At 35.6% G+C, this 18,079-nt stretch overlaps 1 protein-coding gene across 6 annotated transcripts in view; it reads left to right on the forward strand.

The window, feature by feature from the left end:
- Nucleotides 1-18,079, forward strand: part of LOC124354047 (H(+)/Cl(-) exchange transporter 7-like) — a 66,040-nt gene that overhangs the window by 16,042 nt on the left and 31,919 nt on the right. For all 6 annotated transcript variants that reach the window (XM_046804209.1, XM_046804212.1, XM_046804211.1 and 3 more), the window contains 4 exons: nucleotides 3,141-3,284; nucleotides 4,794-4,944; nucleotides 15,964-16,095; nucleotides 16,419-16,584. In XM_046804209.1, the coding sequence (XP_046660165.1) occupies nucleotides 3,141-3,284; nucleotides 4,794-4,944; nucleotides 15,964-16,095; nucleotides 16,419-16,584 (593 nt within the window). The remainder of the gene's footprint in view (nucleotides 1-3,140; nucleotides 3,285-4,793; nucleotides 4,945-15,963; nucleotides 16,096-16,418; nucleotides 16,585-18,079) is intronic.

Below are 18,079 nucleotides of genomic sequence, written 5' to 3' on the forward strand. Positions count from 1 at the left end.
ACAGAGTCTGCAATTGAATTGAATTGATTTAAATTTATTCATATATCTATACATTACAATCAGTTGATAATATATATATATATATATATATATATATATATATATATATATATATATATATATATATATATATGGTGAAAAATCCCCACAAAAACCATATGATCTGTGAGTGGGGATGAGTACCTTCATCAGTCCGTTGGCATCTTAATTATCCATGAATAACTGTACAGTACTATTACACAAATAACAAACTTAAATCTACTACAACTTGATTTGGCTATTAGATAGCAGTAGTTGATGTGAATGGATTAATGCAATTTTTCCCTTTCTAATTGTTTACAATAGTCAGCTTTTTTATAATTATCAGTCTGGCTTCATTAAATATTTCCAAAGAGAGCCATGCGCTGTTCCATGTACCAGTCTTATATCCTCCTTGCTTAGGTCTAGGAGAGGGATCCATCCTTTAGCATCTCATTCCTGAGCTTTCTTCAAATCTTGATTGTAGGAAAAAGCAACTCTACAGACTGGCTCTGGCCCTCACAACATGAGTCTTTCTTGGTCGACAGATGTTATTTTCATTTCCAGAAATGCCTTCATGACCTGGAACTCCAAGATTCAAGATGTCTTATTAGTCATTAAGCAACGTAATAAGTTACAATAGACTTCGTCACATTATTGGGCAGTAATACTTAAAAAATTAACAATTTTAGAATTGGAGACTTATTTTAAAATTAACAGGAATGTTGCAAAAGACAAGAACTTACAAAACTAATAACTGGTATAAATAGAGAGTAGTTGTATAAAATTATTTAAGAAATAAGAAAGCATTGTAGGGTAAAGTATATAAAAAACACAGACTGGACAAGAAACACAAATAATACATACAATTAAAACCCAATGAAAAATGTAACAATATAAATATTTAAAATATGTAAGTCAGGTGGTTAAAACATAAAATCTCCAAACTATAAAATAAAAGTTAAAACTTAAAACTTGACTAGACAAAATTATAAACTTAAGGAACTAATATCACAGGCCAAATATTCATTCACAGAGTAAAATGCCTTTTCTTTAAGCCATTTGCTTACAACTCGTTTAAACCTATTTATATTTACAATCCATCCTCCTTTTGTTAATTTATTAAATAGTTTTATTTTCATATAGATATGACTACCTTTTGTTTTTTCAAGCCTGGTCCTTGGCAGCTCTAACATGTACTTTTTTCTAGTTTTATAAGTATGTATGGTTTCTCTAACAGTATAATTTTGCAGATTTACTTTCACATCCAGTAAACAATAATATATATACAAACAGGGCAACGTCATGATATTTAAGTCCCTAAAAGCTTGCAGGCAAGATTCCCTTCCATTAAGATTTGTTATAATTCTTATTGCTTTTTTTGCCAGACAAACACTTTATTTGAATGGCAACTATTTCCCCATAAAGTAATTCTATAGACTAAGTGGGAGTGGAAAAAGGCATAGTAGGAGGTTATTAGCATTTCTTCGGTGATGCAGAGTTTCAATTTGCGCAATAGGAAAATTACTCTCGCCAATTTAGTACAAAGATTTTCTATATGGCTTTCCCAGCTTAGTCTACTGTCTAAAAAGATTCCTAATATTTTAACAGGCTTAAAACATTTGTAAATTACATTGTCCATTGAAAAAATTATATTTTCTGTTTTGCTATTGTTTACAACAAGCCTGTTAGCCTGAAACCACTCAGTTGCTACCTTCATTGCATTTTCTTGTTGTTTTATTAAACCATTAAGTGTACTATGGTGATTTAGAAGAGTAGTATCATCAGCAAACAAAACTGACATACAGAGTAAATAGAAAGGAAAATCATTAACTGCAACGATAAATAAAAAAGGACCTAAAACTGAGCCTTGTGGCACACCAATTTGAATTGTTTTTATGAGAGACGAATTAGAACCCTGAACAACCATTTGTTTTCTATTTTTCAAATAAGATACCAACAAATTCAACTCACTACCTAGCACACCATAGCAATAAAGTTTACTTATAAGTAACTCATGAGGTATGCTGTCGAAGGTTTTAGACAAATCAATTAAGGTTGCAGATGATGTTGTTTTATACTCAAAATTATGAATAACATTACCAACTAGAGTTTCTACAGCTTTTGTAGTATTCAGTCCTGGTAAAAACCCAAACTGCTCTTTACATAAGAGACCATTTAGCATGAAAAAGTTTTGTAATTGGTTTTTGATACAATATTCAAATATTTTGCTAAAAATAGGTATTAAAGATATGGGACGATAACTGGAAGGGTTTGTTTTATCACCCTTCTTATAGATAGGAACTACTTTTGCTATTTTTAAACATTGAGTGCCAATAAGTGCCAAGACAGCAAACTTTGTTTCCTTCTCCCAATTCTACAGAGGATTTTGGCTCACAAAATAGGCTGGTCCTTTAAAAAGTCTGACTATTGGATAGTATTGGGTATTCAGTTCTTTTATAGGGAAGAAAGTTTTTTTTTATTGACTATTAAATATTTAGGCCTATTCTGGATATAAGTCTTCTGGCATATGTTTCAATTCTGTTAAGAATACTGTGGAACGTTTTCCTAAGGAGTCACTCTGGCACCTGACTCATATTAGTATAAAACTGTAGATCCTTAATAAGGAAGGCCACCATTTATACCATTTATCTCAAAATTTTATGGAGACACAGTATGGTTTATCGAAGGAGTATTTCTTTACCATGCACTCAGCATTAGAAAATTCCTTTATTATTACCATGTGTCCTTCTGAGGAAAAAGGCTTTTTACCATCCTGTGTAGTATCAAAACTGTATTGTACATAATGCAGCTGCCTTCTTCAATTCCTGTCTCAGAGGAGTGAATCCTCAAAGGACTCAAACAAGACTTTGTAAAGCAGGACTCAATCTTGTTCTACTTTTCTTGAAGAAATTAACAATAAAGAATTCTTTACTTTGATTTGAATCACAGCACAGCCTCCAGTGCCATAGTTGGACAGGAGCTCATATTGCTACCAGCTGTCACTGACGATACATTCAAGAATTAGTTCGAAGTAAAAGGGTTAATTTTTAATTTAGCTCATCTTTAGTAGCATATGCAATAATTAGAAAAACTTATATAAACACTATTTTGTTTCTCAGCCATATGCTGCAGGTGGAGGCGTTGCACAGTGTGTGGCCTACATGAATGGTGTCCGAGTGCCTAAGGTCCTCAGTATCAAAGGACTCTGGGTAAAATCCCTCAGCACAATCTGCTGTGTTACCTCTGGTCTCGCTGGTGGTAAGGTAAACTGATTTTTTTATAACTTTTGGTCAATACATATTATTTGTGTTCAACTATATGTTGTTCTAATGAGTGTTCACCATTATTTCCACAATATTACTGTATAGTGTACTATTAAATATTTAATTTGGCATTAATGATTGAGTCTTTGTCTGTCTGTCCGTCTATGCTGTAGCACTCAAAACTAGGCACATAGGTTCCTCTTGGTACAAGGGAGCACTTTATTCATTCTTGGGTCAAAAGGTTAAATTAAATTCTAAATTTTTTGTAATGGTTTTATGGGTAACCAAGATGGCAAGGAGAAAATGGCACAATGTAAACAAACTGAGTACAATCTTATGACATGTGATAAAGTTACTTTGTGGGATTGGTTGGTAAGAGTTTTGTTACATTCTATTGGGTTCTTCGATAGTTGTATCGTTTTAGTCTGCTGTGATCACTTTTAATAATTACTTGATCATTGGTCTTCTCCCAGGAGGTTCACATCTGGCTGGTTTACATGTGCCTGTTTTGTGTAGAACCTACACAGGGCACAGCAAAAATCATAGTGTCACTTATATCTGGGCAACCCAATGGACATCCTAGAGCAGCACATCCCAAGAATCAAGAAGCTTTATTGTCATTTGATACACTAGTGTACAATAGACATAGTCATGAACATAGTAAACTTGTACTGTATTACTAATAAAAACTATATTACACTAAAATAATTTTCCTTTAAGTGGTTCCCAAGTGTGTCTCACAGTTTTCAAAATATTGAGTTAAGAGGTTTCATCAATAAGTGAAATATACTGTGAAAGATGATTGTTGGAATGCGTGTGGCTCTCTTAGTGTACAAGCCTAAACATGAGGGATGGCCTTCCCCCTGCTGGAATGAAAATAGTGGAAAAATCATTGGTCTCGCTCAAGTTAATGAGTACGACCCAACGATGAGGAAATCAGTTGGTATGGATAAGTGTATGTGTTACAATACTCTTATTTTAAACTTTGTTATGAGCTAATAAATGAAATAAAGTAACTAGTATAACAGAAAACTATGGAAGAGTATTTGAAAAAAAGAAAAAAATACAATTATTAAGTATGTTAACCACTAAACATCAATGTAAACTGCTAGTAAGTATAAATATATGATGGTAAATGACAAACATAACACCTGGTAATATTTTAGTAGGCCACTGATATTAAAGAGGAACAAATTAACTATACATAAAAATATACCATGCTTTTTTAGTAAATTATCAGTCCAAACATTTTTGTAATTTTATAAAAATTTATAATCCATTTAGTTAAAAACAATTATATTATTCAACTGTTCTACTACTAAATGGCACATTGTTATGATTCGTTTCTTGCTAATTTTTGTTATCCTTATCAACAAGAACAAAAATACATGTAATTTGTTAAAACTAAAATATGTGATTAAGGTTTAAGCTGTCTAAAATCATAATTGTGTCTTACATTACATATCGTGCTAGAAAGAACTAGAGACTCTATTTTGTATCTGGTTGTAGGAGGGTCCAATGATGCATCTTGGTGCCATCGCAGGAGGAAGTCTTCCTTCCGCCCTTCCTTGGCCATCCTTTAAGAGTGACCACGAGCGGAGGGACCTGGCAGCAGCAGGATTTGGGGCGGGCATCGCGGTCGCATTTGGTGCACCCATTGGTACAGTAATATAATTTAAGGCTCACTGGTGGATGTATAAAGTTGTAGTAATATAAAGAATGATTCTGAAACTTGTAAGAACATTTCATATGATGATTCCTTTTACACCAAAATTTATAAAACATTGTGAACTGAGTAGGCCTACATATAATTAATTATATCTTACCTATAAAAATGAAACAAAATATTCATTGTCAGTAATCACTCGTATTGTTAAACATGTAGTAGATATATGTTAAAATTAATTTTTACCTTTCTATATGTCGCTTAAATATTAAAAGTCCAAGTAAAAGCATTAAAATATGGAAAGAGTCGCATCAGCTACTTTAAACTCAACTTATTACAATTATTCTTACTCAATACAAAAGGCCATACTGAGTGCCTCTGGGAAAGGATTAAAAATATTAAAAAACAAAAAATTAATTAGTACTGAATATTATAAACTAAGTTATTGTTATTTTGTATAGTTTTAAGGGCCAGTGCTTATATTTATTTTTTAGAAACTTGGATTATACCAGATGAAATAAAGCTGATTGGTTTCATCCTTGTGCTTGCATTCAATTACATGGCTTTCTGAACAGAAAACTGCTTGTTTTTAGTGTTTTTTAAAATAATTATTTTCAAAATATATTTCATAATAATAAAGTACTCATGACTTTGGAGTTCCATTTCTGTATTCGTTCTACTGATACTATTGTAATTTTGTTTCTACAACCATTGAATTGAATTAAAATTTGACTTAAACATCATATTCTAATTACATCAAATTCTTGCTTGAATCAGATTCCAAATTATATCATTTCAGTTGGCAGATTCCACGCTTTCAATTTTATGTTTGATTTTAATTATGTATGTAAATATTTTCATTTAATACCACTAGTAAATTAAAACACATTTTCAAATATTAATTTTATTTTTGCAAGGTCTTTTTGAATCAAAGATTCCATTTACTAGTGGTATTAACCCTTTCCGCTCGTATGTCGGACGACGTCCGACATTGCTATTTTGCCGTTCCGCTCGTATGTCGGACGCCATCCGACATTGCAGTGACGTCAGCTTTACTTTATTTTTAGCCGGCCTACGATGTTTCCGATTGGTGCTGCGATCGCACGGCATTCTCAGGAACTAATAAATTACAGCTGAACTACGATTGGTCGGCTGCTGATTTATTTTGCTTTGTCATTGTAGTCACGTTTCCTAACCAATTTTCAGACGCGTTCGCATTAGTGACTCGATATGTCGTTACCAAGTACCTCTTTTCTTTCTGATTCAGAAGTTATTGCTGAATTACTTAATTAAGGCAAGGATAATCAAATAAACATACAAAAGCCAACAGTTATCTGTCAGTATAACAAATATATGGGTGGCTTGGACCAAGCAGACCACTATATTGCTTCCTACAAATTTCCCTGTAAATCTCTGAAGTAGTGGAGAAAGCTATTTTTCTGGATGTTGGAAGTGGGAATAGTAAATAGCTTTCTCTTGTTCAACACGAATAAACAAAACCATGGAGAAAAAACAATTCAACACAGGAATTTCAGAGAAATCCTTATCACTGAACTTGTAGGCCATGTCCGTAACCCTATGAGTTTGAAGCGGGGTCGTCCTTCATCAGTAGAAAAAGAAGAAAGGCTAAACAAACAACCTCACTTTCTTGCAGCTCATCCAACAAAAAAAACTAAGGACTGTGCTGTTTGTAGCAATAGAAAGGTGCCAGGAGGAAGAAAGGGAACACTTTACTATTGTAAAACCTGTTAAAAAAATCCTGGTCTTCATCCTGCAGAGTGTTTTGAACGATACCATACCATGCTAAAATATAAAACTTATTAGTGTAATTATCAAATTTTATATCTCTAAAATATAAATTAGAAATAAAATAAAATTATTATACAATATAATAATGTATATACTTTATTGACTTCCAGTTTGCTAAAAATGGGTTTTTACCGAAAATATGCTAAAATAAATACGAGCTGAGGGGGCAGACTAGTGAAAAAAATCCGAGTGGAAAGGGTTAAATGAAACATTTCCAATGCTCCAAGAATCTTAATGTATGTAAATACTTTTTCTGGCTATGGCAAGTTAAATATTGTTCGTATATGACACAACCTCAACAGCTGTTTGGTTGTTTTGTTTACTATATAATTTGACTCTTAAAAAAGGTAAAGCATTAGATTAATATAATATTCTTCTCTTCACTAGTAGAGTGAAAAGATATTCAGTGAAGACTAGCATAAACAGTGCAATTGAACTATAAATTAAGCGGATTTTAACCCTGGAACTGGCAAACGCCCGATATCGGGCGTTTTAGTTGCATCCTAGATGGCAGCGCCCGATATCGGGCGTTTTAATACGTCTTTTATTTCTCAATATTACGTACTTAAAACACGATCGAAGAGTATCGGTATTGATACCAATCGAAAGAGGAAGGTTCAATTTATGTAAATAATACACTAATCAATAATTTTATTGTTTCGTTACGCGTCCATACGTTTTATAATCTCGGAACTGTTTGTTTACATTCTCCCGCGTACCGCGCTAGTTGCGCGCGCAGCGATGAGTCAACTGGTTCATTCGGCTATTGTTATTTCGTCAGCTGGTCTGGTTTATTGTTTGTTTGAGTTTTTTGTAATGATGGTTGTGTATATAACACAATAATAGTAATTTTTTGTGAGTGTTTACGTAATGGATCGTAATTTCCGCGGTCGTTCAAGTGACATTTGAGAACCAGTTGAACATGAAATTAGCAACGATGAGGATTCCGATTTAGACATTCAATCAGAACATAATTAAAAAAATATACAATAAAAAATAGAAAATTAATATAAACTAATAGTTATAAGATTGTACAAATCCAAGTGGGCTTTGAAGTTCTTACTTTTGTTGGTAAGTAGCACTTTCGAATGTCAGTGTATGATTTTTTTATCGTTTACCACATGTAAAAATAAATACCTTATAAACTATGTGTTCTTTATTTTTACTCAAAATCAAATGCTCTTCCTTTTCTATATTTTGGATTTTGCATATCACTAACAACAACAATTTTACAAATCAAAAACTTTGAACTAACTTTTCTTTTTTCTAAAAAAATTTTTTTTTTCATGAAGAGTTAGAGTAAGAGTATTTTTTTGTTTTAATTATATTATGTGAAAAATGTTCATTGAACAATGCTGAATAAATAAATATATAATATGACATAGGTACTTTATAGAAACCATCTAATAATAAAATAAATATGAGGCAATGTATCAAGTACTAAAACACTCTGCCACTGAGAGAAATATGACCGCCAGTTCCAGGGTTAAAATAACCTCAACCTAGCAGGTCCATCTATTTTAAGATAAAAACAATTACAAAATAAAAAATCTGATCTTGCATTATAATTGACAATGGATTGTGAATTATCATCTAGTGAAAGAGAATAAACTTCTGAAGGGATAAAAAGATGGAACAGAAAAGAGCTTATGCTTAAGATGACTGAGAGTAGATACTACTTGTATTTTGAGAAATCACTACATAGACTTATTTTTTAAATTTTCATTTTATTTGTCAAGTGTGCATAATATACATTTTCTTTTTTTATAGAAACAACTAAACATTTTAATTTTTTTGTTTTTAAATTAAAAGATTTTCCTTTAAAGATACGGAAAATAATTTGGAGTTTAAAAAATAAAGTCTTGACTCTATCTGACATCAAACTAAAAAAAATCAATTTCAAAGTTCAATTTAAATAAATTCCAAAGTTTACTTATTTTTATAATATACAACTTATGTTTTTAGTGATTTTTAGTATAATACCTTTTGTTTATCTTAATAATTAGTTTTACTGAAAACAAATTGAAACTTTTGTGTAAAGTATCAGTACAGTCTACCAACAAAGAAATAAATAGATTATAATAAGTTGTTTTTCTTAATAATTAATTTTACTGGAAAAGGAATTAAAACTTAATGTGCAAAGCTTGCATACTGTCCACCAATAAGGAAATAAATGCGTGTACTCAGAAAACAACCTAATAACAATTCCATAAAAGTTTTGGCCTAAAAACACATAAGTGCAATACTTTGATTCTGCCTGATTATCTGTGAAAATATTTATCATCATGTTTCTACAGGGGCTAACCAGCAAGTAGATTACGTTTGATATAAACAGAAAACAAAGTACAAGAAAAAGATGTAATATGTACATTTGAAAGTTACATTAAAATACTATTTTTAAACATAGTCACCATACAAATTTAGGCAGTTATAGTGGTGAACTAGTTTTTAAATTCCAGTGTTATAAAATTCTGTCGCCTGAGACTTCAACCAGGTAGTCACACTCTCCCACAGTTGCACGTCATCATCAAAGCACTGCATTGCAAGCCAGGTCTTCATTGCTGGAAAAAAGTAGTAGCAACTGGGTGTAAGGTGGATGGGTGGGTCGGACTGTAAGGCGGACTGTAACACCTCCCATTTAGAAACATCCAGGACTTTTCGAGTCTGATTTGCATGTGTGGTTGGGTATTGTTGTGCAAAAACAAAATTTTCCTATTTAACACCTTTTCTGTCCTAAAAAACAATTGCCATAATCTTTCGTGCTAACAATGTTTGCATGCATTTCCTTCTCTTTTGGGGGGAGTGTGTGTACCCCCAAACATAGACTATAATGTGTAATCGCAATTCACGAGTTTCATCCAAGTCTCGTCTCTTATATTGGTTCAATCGAACATCTTTTTTGCAAGTGTCCAAAAATGTCAATGAAGCAGCATACGCTAATTTTTATGGATTTCTGTTAAGATTTTTGTTACCCATTTGCACAAAATTTATGGCAACCTAACTTCTATAATACAATTTCATGTAAAAAAAAAAGCAAAACTCATGGGAAAACTAGAGCAAATCTGCCTGACTATCAATGTAAATATTTATCATGACGCTTCTGTACTGCAGACTAAGAGTCTCACAAGCATACACTATACTGACCTTTGCTGGGAAAACTAGAGGAAAGATCTATAGGAACCACCAGTTCTATACTCCTGCAATTCCAGCACCCGTGCCATTTTTCATCTTGAAGCACAATGGACATCTTTCAGCTATTCTTTGTGACGCAGTCAATGAATATTTTTATTTATGTTCCTTTCTTTATGTAGTGTATTTAGTGTGAGAAGTACTAAGTTGGTAGGTATCCATAGTGATATTTAATGTCTGCACCAGTGATGTTGGCAGTATGTATTGTCAGGCGATGTAACATACGATGTGGTCTAAAAGAATAAAGAATGCTCATAGGCTGCTCTCCTGTGACGTCACATCACGCCACTACCCTACAACCAACGGTCCAAGCTGGCCAGCCAGCAGTCCACCCGGAGTCCACCACCAGACACCGTCATGTAACCTCCGCGTCCCGTCCGTTCCTTTACGAGCGGTCCTAGAGCAATGTTACTCTAAATGTGTAGTTTAATTATTCTTCCCGACCCATAGAGAGTACAGTGTCGACCCGCATACATTACAGTGGCGACGAGGAAAACAACTGCAACAGTGGAACGTCGCTTACAGTGGCGACGAGGAAAACAACTGCAACAGTGAATTACAGTGATTTAGTGCGGAAGGGCAACAAGCGTAATGAACACGTGCAAATAACAACGAATGTGCAGGGACATTCGGGACATTGAAACAGTGAATTACAGTGATATAGTGCGGAAGGGCAACTATCGTAATGAACACGTGCAAATAACCGCGAATGTGCAAGGACATTCCGGACATTCCAACGGTCGGGAGTAGTAAGGTACGCCGATCGATATAAACTATTCTTGGTGTAAGCAGCGCACAAGCTGATTTTAATCGTTGCAATTAATGCCGTTAGACGATTATTTTTACCGGGGACATTTTAAACAGTTATTACGGAGTGTACAAGAAAACAAAATGGCAACTATCGGGTCTATGGGTTATTTTGATAGTGCGGAAGAATCGTGGCAGTCTTATATAGAGAGATTTGAGTTTTTTATTGATTGTAATGATATCGATAATTCAAAGAAACTAAGCACTTTGTTGACAGTTATGGGTGTAAGGACCTATACGTTACTGAAAGACTTAATTACACCAGACAAACCGTCTGACAAGTCGTACAAGGAAATTGTGGACACTATAGCGAATCATCTGCATCCCAAGCCTTCTTTTATCACGGAAAGATTTAAATTTAGTAGGCGGAATCAATTGGATCATGAAACGGTTAGCGATTATATTGTGCATTTAAAACAGTTATCTAAGTATTGTGAATTTGGTGATAAATTGCCAGACTACTTAAGGGACAGATTAGTCGCGGGTCTGCGAGACCAACAGATACAGAAAAGACTTCTCGGGGAGGAGAACCTCACTTATGAAAAAGCCGTGCAACTAGCTACTGCAATGGAATTTGCTGAGAAGGGGGCGGCCCAGATGACAACTGCAGGAGGACGTATTCACCGGATGCAGAGCAGCGGGTCGATACCGAAAAGGACACAGGCGGCGAGCATCGCAGCGAGACGGTCATCGGACGGCGGGAAGGCGCTGGGAGACATCACCTGCTATTGTTGCGGCAAGCGAGGATCACACACAGCATCGCAATGTCGGTTTCGTGAGTACACGTGTAATCATTGTAAAAAGAAGGGACACCTTGAAAGAGTTTGTAGATCGAAAAATTATGTTAACAAACCTAATGAGAACAAACCAAATGTTTTTACAAATAGGTCTAAGGAGCTTTCAGCTAAAGGGAAACAGTTTTACAGCAATAAAAAGCAATATGTTTATAAAGGTAGGCAGCACTATGTAGAGGAAAGTAAAGAATCAGCAGAGTCCGGTTCAGATAATCACTGGAAACATAAAGACAATGACGATGTGTATGACATTTCCAATCTATTTACGGTTAAAGAAATAGAAACTAAGATTAATAAAATTGAGCCAATAACGGTACAGTTATTAGTGGAAAGTAAGGAAATTGTATTTGAAGTCGATAGTGGAGCTTGTGTTTCAGTTATGTCAGAAAAAGATTGTAAGACTAAGTTAGGAAATATAAACATGTATCCAACTAGCTTAGTCTTAAGTTCATATACACATGAAAAGATCAGGCCTTTAGGTAAGGTTATGGTCAATGTACAACATAAAGGTAAAGAGAAACAATTAGCTTTATACATCGTAGCTAATGGGGCTAATCCCTTGTTAGGGCGTGATTGGATGCAAGCATTAGATTTAACAGTTAGAGTGCCTAGTAATGTAAACAATGTACAGTCAGCTGATCGCACGAGCATGGTGGGGGTTGTGCCAACTGCAGGCGGCAGCGCGGCAGACGCATGCACGCCTGTCAGTGGAAGCCACAACACACCTGTAGAGGTAAACAAACAAACATCTGTCAATCCGTCTGTTGTCAACAACAACAAACAAGTAGAATTACTGTACAATGAGTTTCCAAATGTATTTACGGATAAGTTGGGATGTTTCAAGGGTGCACCAGTTAAATTAAAGTTAAAAGAAAATGTAGTACCAAAATACTTTAAACCTAGGACGTTACCTTTTACACTTAAAGAAAAAGTAGAAGCCGAGCTGACTAGACTAGAACAAGAGAACGTTATTTCACCAGTAGATACCAGTGAATGGGGGACTCCCATTGTACCAATTATTAAGGCTAATGGGAAAATAAGAATTTGTGGGGATTATAAAATAACTGTAAATCCTTTCTTGGAGGTAGACCGACACCCGTTACCGAAAATTGAAGAAATATTTGCCAGCCTACAAAACGGAGAAAAATTCTCTAAAATAGATTTATCTTCAGCTTATCAGCAGCTTAAACTAGATGTAGATAGTCAAACGTATTGTACAATTAGCACACACAAAGGATTGTATGCTTACAATCGCCTATGTTTTGGTATCAGTTCAGCACCGGGAATATTCCAGAGAATAATAGAACGAACATTACAAGGTATCCCGGGGGTAACTGTATTTTTAGATGACATTCTAGTAACAGGTAAAAACAATGAGGAACACATGCATAGACTTAGACTAGTGTGTCAAAGACTTGAAGACAATGGGTTCACAGTGAGCAAGAACAAATGTAAATTTTTCTGTGACAGTTTAGAATATTTAGGTTTTGTTATCAGTAAACAAGGGTTGCATACCGCACCTAGTAAGGTTGAAACAATTGTCAAGGCACCTGAACCTCAAAATGTGACACAGCTTAAAGCCTTCCTTGGTCTTGTTAATTACTATTCACGTTTCATTCCTAGGATATCCACTATTTTAACCCCAATGTATCAGTTGTTAAGAAAGGATACCGATTTTGTATTTAATTTAGCATGTAAGAAGGCACTACAAGAGATTAAGCAAAAGTTAATCTCTGCTGAAGTTTTAGCGCATTATGATCCTGCATTACCACTAGTGGTAGCCAGTGATGCTAGTCCATATGGCATTGCATCAGTTTTGAGTCAGATTCAATACGACGGTACAGAAAGACCTATATCATTCGCAAGTAGAGTGTTAAATAGCGCTGAGAAAAACTATTCACAAATAGATAAGGAAGCATTAAGCATTGTATTTGGTGTTAAGAAATTTAGTCAATATTTATATGGTACACAGTTTTTGTTAAAGACTGATCATAAGCCTTTAGTGGCTATTTTTGGACCAAAGAAAGGGTTACCTGCTTTCGCAGCCAGTAGGTTACAACGATACGCTTTGTTTTTAAGTGGTTTCCAATATGAGATTGTGTATGTTAAGTCCCAAAACCATGGCAATGCCGATGGTTTATCTAGATTACCTGTAAATAGTGAGATTAAAGATGAAATCTCGGATGATGACCTTAATATTAATGTCATAGGTACCTATTTGCAGTGTTTAGCTGAAAATGACATACCATTAAGCTATGTAGACATAAAAAGAGAATCAATGGTAGATAGTGAAATCAAAAAGGTAATATCCTATGTAGAATTAGGTTGGCCTATTGTAACTGAACCAGATCTAAAGCCATTTGAAATTAGACAGTCGGAATTAACCTTGGAGCAAGGAATCCTAATGTGGGGGTACAGGGTGGTAATACCTAAAAGGTTCAGAATAAACATTCTGAACGAATTGCATACTTCACACATAGGTATTGTTCGCATGAAGGCATTAGCCCGTGCATATGTATGGTGGCCTAATATCGACCGGGACATAGAACAACTAGCTAACAGCTGTGCAGCCTGTTTGGAGGAACGAGCAAAACCGCCCAAGGCTTTCCTGCATCATTGGAATGTTCCGGAACGAGTTTGGTCTCGAATTCATATTGATTTTTTTGGACCTTTTCAGTCCAAGTTATTTTTGGTGGTAAAAGATGCGTACTCTAAGTGGCCAGAGGTGTTGCCCGTTGCTTCAACGGCAGCTGTTCACACGATTGTGAAATTAAGGGAATTATTTAGTAGGTATGGTATTGTAGACCACATAGTGTCCGACAACGGACCACCTTTTACCAGTCAAGAGTTTAAAGAATTTTTGATGTCAAATGGTATCAAACACACGTTTTCACCACCATACCACCCAGAAACCAATGGTTTGGCAGAACGGTCAGTCAGAACTATTAAAAATAAATTGAAAACAGCTCTTCATAATTCCAAGGATTTAGAATTAGCTTTGAGTAACTTCCTGTTCACTTATAGAAATACAGTGCATTCTACTACCAATCTATCGCCAGCTCAATTAATGTTGGGCAGATCGCTAAAGTCTAGGTTAGATTTAATTCGCCCAAATGTTAAAGCAATAATGTCAGATAATCAAGAAAAACAACGATTGTACTATAGGGGTAGTAAAACTAGACAGTTAGCTATTGGACAACCAATCATAGCCAGAGATTACAGAGGTAGAAATAAGTGGATACCAGGTGTGGTAGTTTCACGATTAGGACCAGTCACGTATTTAGTTGAAAGCGTGGCAACAGAGCACACGCAGGAAACGATCGATATACAGTCGCGGGACAGAGCGAGCGCAAGGTCGCCAGTACTTTTAGCAACGACCTTGCCCCCCTCTCCGCAAAACCATAACAATAACAGAAACGCTCAGGGGCAAAGCCCCAGCCCACGTACAAATGTAAACAATAACAGTTCCAGCGTTTCACCCAAACAAATGACACCTGTTAGACGATACCCACTAAGGGATCGTAAACCTTTAGTCAAAATGGACTTGTAAATACAACCCAATTGTGACTTGTATATAATTAATATTGTTTAAGCATTATTATTATCGATTTGTTAATTGCGTTCATTCAATGTGTTATTAATTGCTATATTCTGATTTATTGGTTTTGATTGAAGTGTTTGTGATTTGTGTTAAATGATTATATTGAGTTTGTATTTTGTTCTCTATAATCTATACTTACAAAAATAAAAGAGTATAATGTCAATTTTCTTATTCATTGTAATTGATTTAAAATTGGAGAATTGTAAAACAAATTGTAATTGATAAATTTCTAAAATTGTAGGGGACTTATGTATTTAAGGGGGAGGATTGTAGTGTATTTAGTGTGAGAAGTACTAAGTTGGTAGGTATCCATAGTGATATTTAATGTCTGCACCAGTGATGTTGGCAGTATGTATTGTCAGGCGATGTAACATACGATGTGGTCTAAAAGAATAAAGAATGCTCATAGGCTGCTCTCCTGTGACGTCACATCACGCCACTACCCTACAACCAACGGTCCAAGCTGGCCAGCCAGCAGTCCACCCGGAGTCCACCACCAGACACCGTCATGTAACCTCCGCGTCCCGTCCGTTCCTTTACGAGCGGTCCTAGAGCAATGTTACTCTAAATGTGTAGTTTAATTATTCTTCCCGACCCATAGAGAGTACAGTGTCGACCCGCATACATTACACTTTACTTTAAGAAATAGATTATAAAACTACTTTTACACAAGAAACACATTTTGCTCTTAAGGGTGTCTTTAATATTAAAAGTAATTTCTATATTATTGGAAAGTGCTTCATTCCATCAAAGTCCATTATTCAAAGAGTGAGTACCCATTGTCTAGCTTTAACATGTGACATGATGTTTCAGGAGGACTACTGTTGTCTGTGGAAGAAGGCGTTAGTTTCTGGGACCTCAGTCTAATGTGGAGGTCCTATCTCTGCATACTTTTTGCCTATTTCATGGGAAATTTGATGCTCTCTTTGATAGAAGGCCAACCAGGTAAAATCCGTGCTGTTGACTTTTTTAATACATAATAGACTGTATACAAATTCACAATACAGTATTACTAATCAGCAGAATTCTAGCAAAATAAAATAAAATAGTTCAGTAAACATGATGTTTTTATATCATTTAAAGAGAAAATTGTCTCAAAACCAAAAAATGGAACAATACATTAATACAAATCGCCAACTAGAATAAGATCATACCGTGACAATAAAACGTAATAATCCTGACCTGCTGATATTTAATAAATTCTCACACAGTCTTGCATAGTGTGTTGCTAAACTTCTAAAATCTATTAGTATGAATGAATGTTACAGGAGACTTCAACAATCCCGACCTGCTGACGTTTGGCAAGATCTCATCTGATGTGACGGAATACGAGTTGTTTGAGATATTTTTATTTGCTATGGTGGGAGCTATCGGAGGTATGAGTGGTGCCCTACTCATCCGGTTGCATGTCTACATTACTATGTTTCGTAAGAGGTATCTTGTCATTTTCAATATCCTCCCAATGACATTTGTGACTAAAGGGGGTCTTGGGAGGGCGTAACCTGTCCCAGAAATGTGTAAAAGAAAGTAATGGATTTGTGCTAGGTAAAAAATTTATTTACAACACACAAAGTATTATGTTAGAATCTGTTTTATAGACACAGCCTTTGTTTACTAAATTATTCAAACCTACTCTAATAAGTATTGCTCTAGGAGAAGATTCTTTGTCTCCTAGAACCCAGTGTGTGCATTAGCTCGATCCCCATACACAGGCTTAGCAGTAATAGTGACTTGAACGTAGTGTGGATGTAACGTATTAATTAGTTAAAATGCCTTAGTTATCTATCTTTAAGTTCTTAGCAATGCTGTGTTGAGTTGAATGCAAGTGTGCAGGTTGATTTAAGGGGCACTCAGCTGTTAACACACAATGCAGTCAGTATGTGCCACAGCATCTACAGACAACCCTCACTTACTTAACGGCCTTTTTCATATTTCACTAAAGCCCATCCCATCACATCAGTACCTCACCATGTTCAGAGCAACAATGGTTAGTTCTATGACTGTTATGTTGAACTTGCCGCTCACAAGAATCACGATGTCATCCACGTACCCCTGTGCAAAAACACCACTGTTCAATGACATGAGCAGGTTGTCCACAACTACAGTACGTTCCACAGAAGAGGATAAATGACACCACTCTGAGGACAGGCCCTTGTGGTCCTTGCACTAATGCTTTCTCCTATAAGAGTGGTGGTAACCACCCTGTCTGTAAGCAAGAGAACCCCCTTATCCATCCACATATTTTACCATCAATACCACATCTCGAGACCGCATTAACAATTTCGTGAGTGCCTGTATTGTCAAAAGCTCCTTCGATGTCCAGAAAGACACCTATGGCTATTTTTTTCACTGGCAGCACCTTCCCAATCCTGCATACGAGTTGATGCAGGGCTGAGTCGCATGATCCTCCTGGAATGTAAGCATGCTGATTTGGATGTAGAAGGCACTCCAGGAGAGATCCCTCCCAAACAAATCTAACAACCATCTTCTCCATGGTTTTGAGACGAAAGGAGGACAGACATATTTCCTTAAGGAACATAGGTCGATCCACGTTAGACCTCCCCTACTTCGGTATAAACACTACCCTGGATACCTTCCAGGACAGAGGAATGTACCTGAGGGACACAGAGGCCCTGAACAGCTTGCACAGCAGGTGAAGGAGAATATCCACCAAGCTACTTTGGATATTTCCTATTAATAACAGGACAACTGATTGTTAGCAGATTTTTCCAGTTGCATTGTATGTGAATCCGTTTCCAGTTACTACCATTAGATTCTAGTTTTACCCTTATTAGTTGCAACATCTTGCGTCCTCAGCTGGTCTGCCTACATCAACAATTCTACCACCAACTGCTGAATCTTCGTCGATGGTAATTGAGCATGATGAACAGGCAGAGACACCCAAAGCCAAACTGCTAGATGCAACTGC

This window comes from Homalodisca vitripennis, chromosome 2 (genome assembly GCF_021130785.1).
Source record: "Homalodisca vitripennis isolate AUS2020 chromosome 2, UT_GWSS_2.1, whole genome shotgun sequence".
Classification (NCBI taxonomy): Eukaryota; Metazoa; Arthropoda; class Insecta; order Hemiptera; family Cicadellidae; genus Homalodisca; species Homalodisca vitripennis.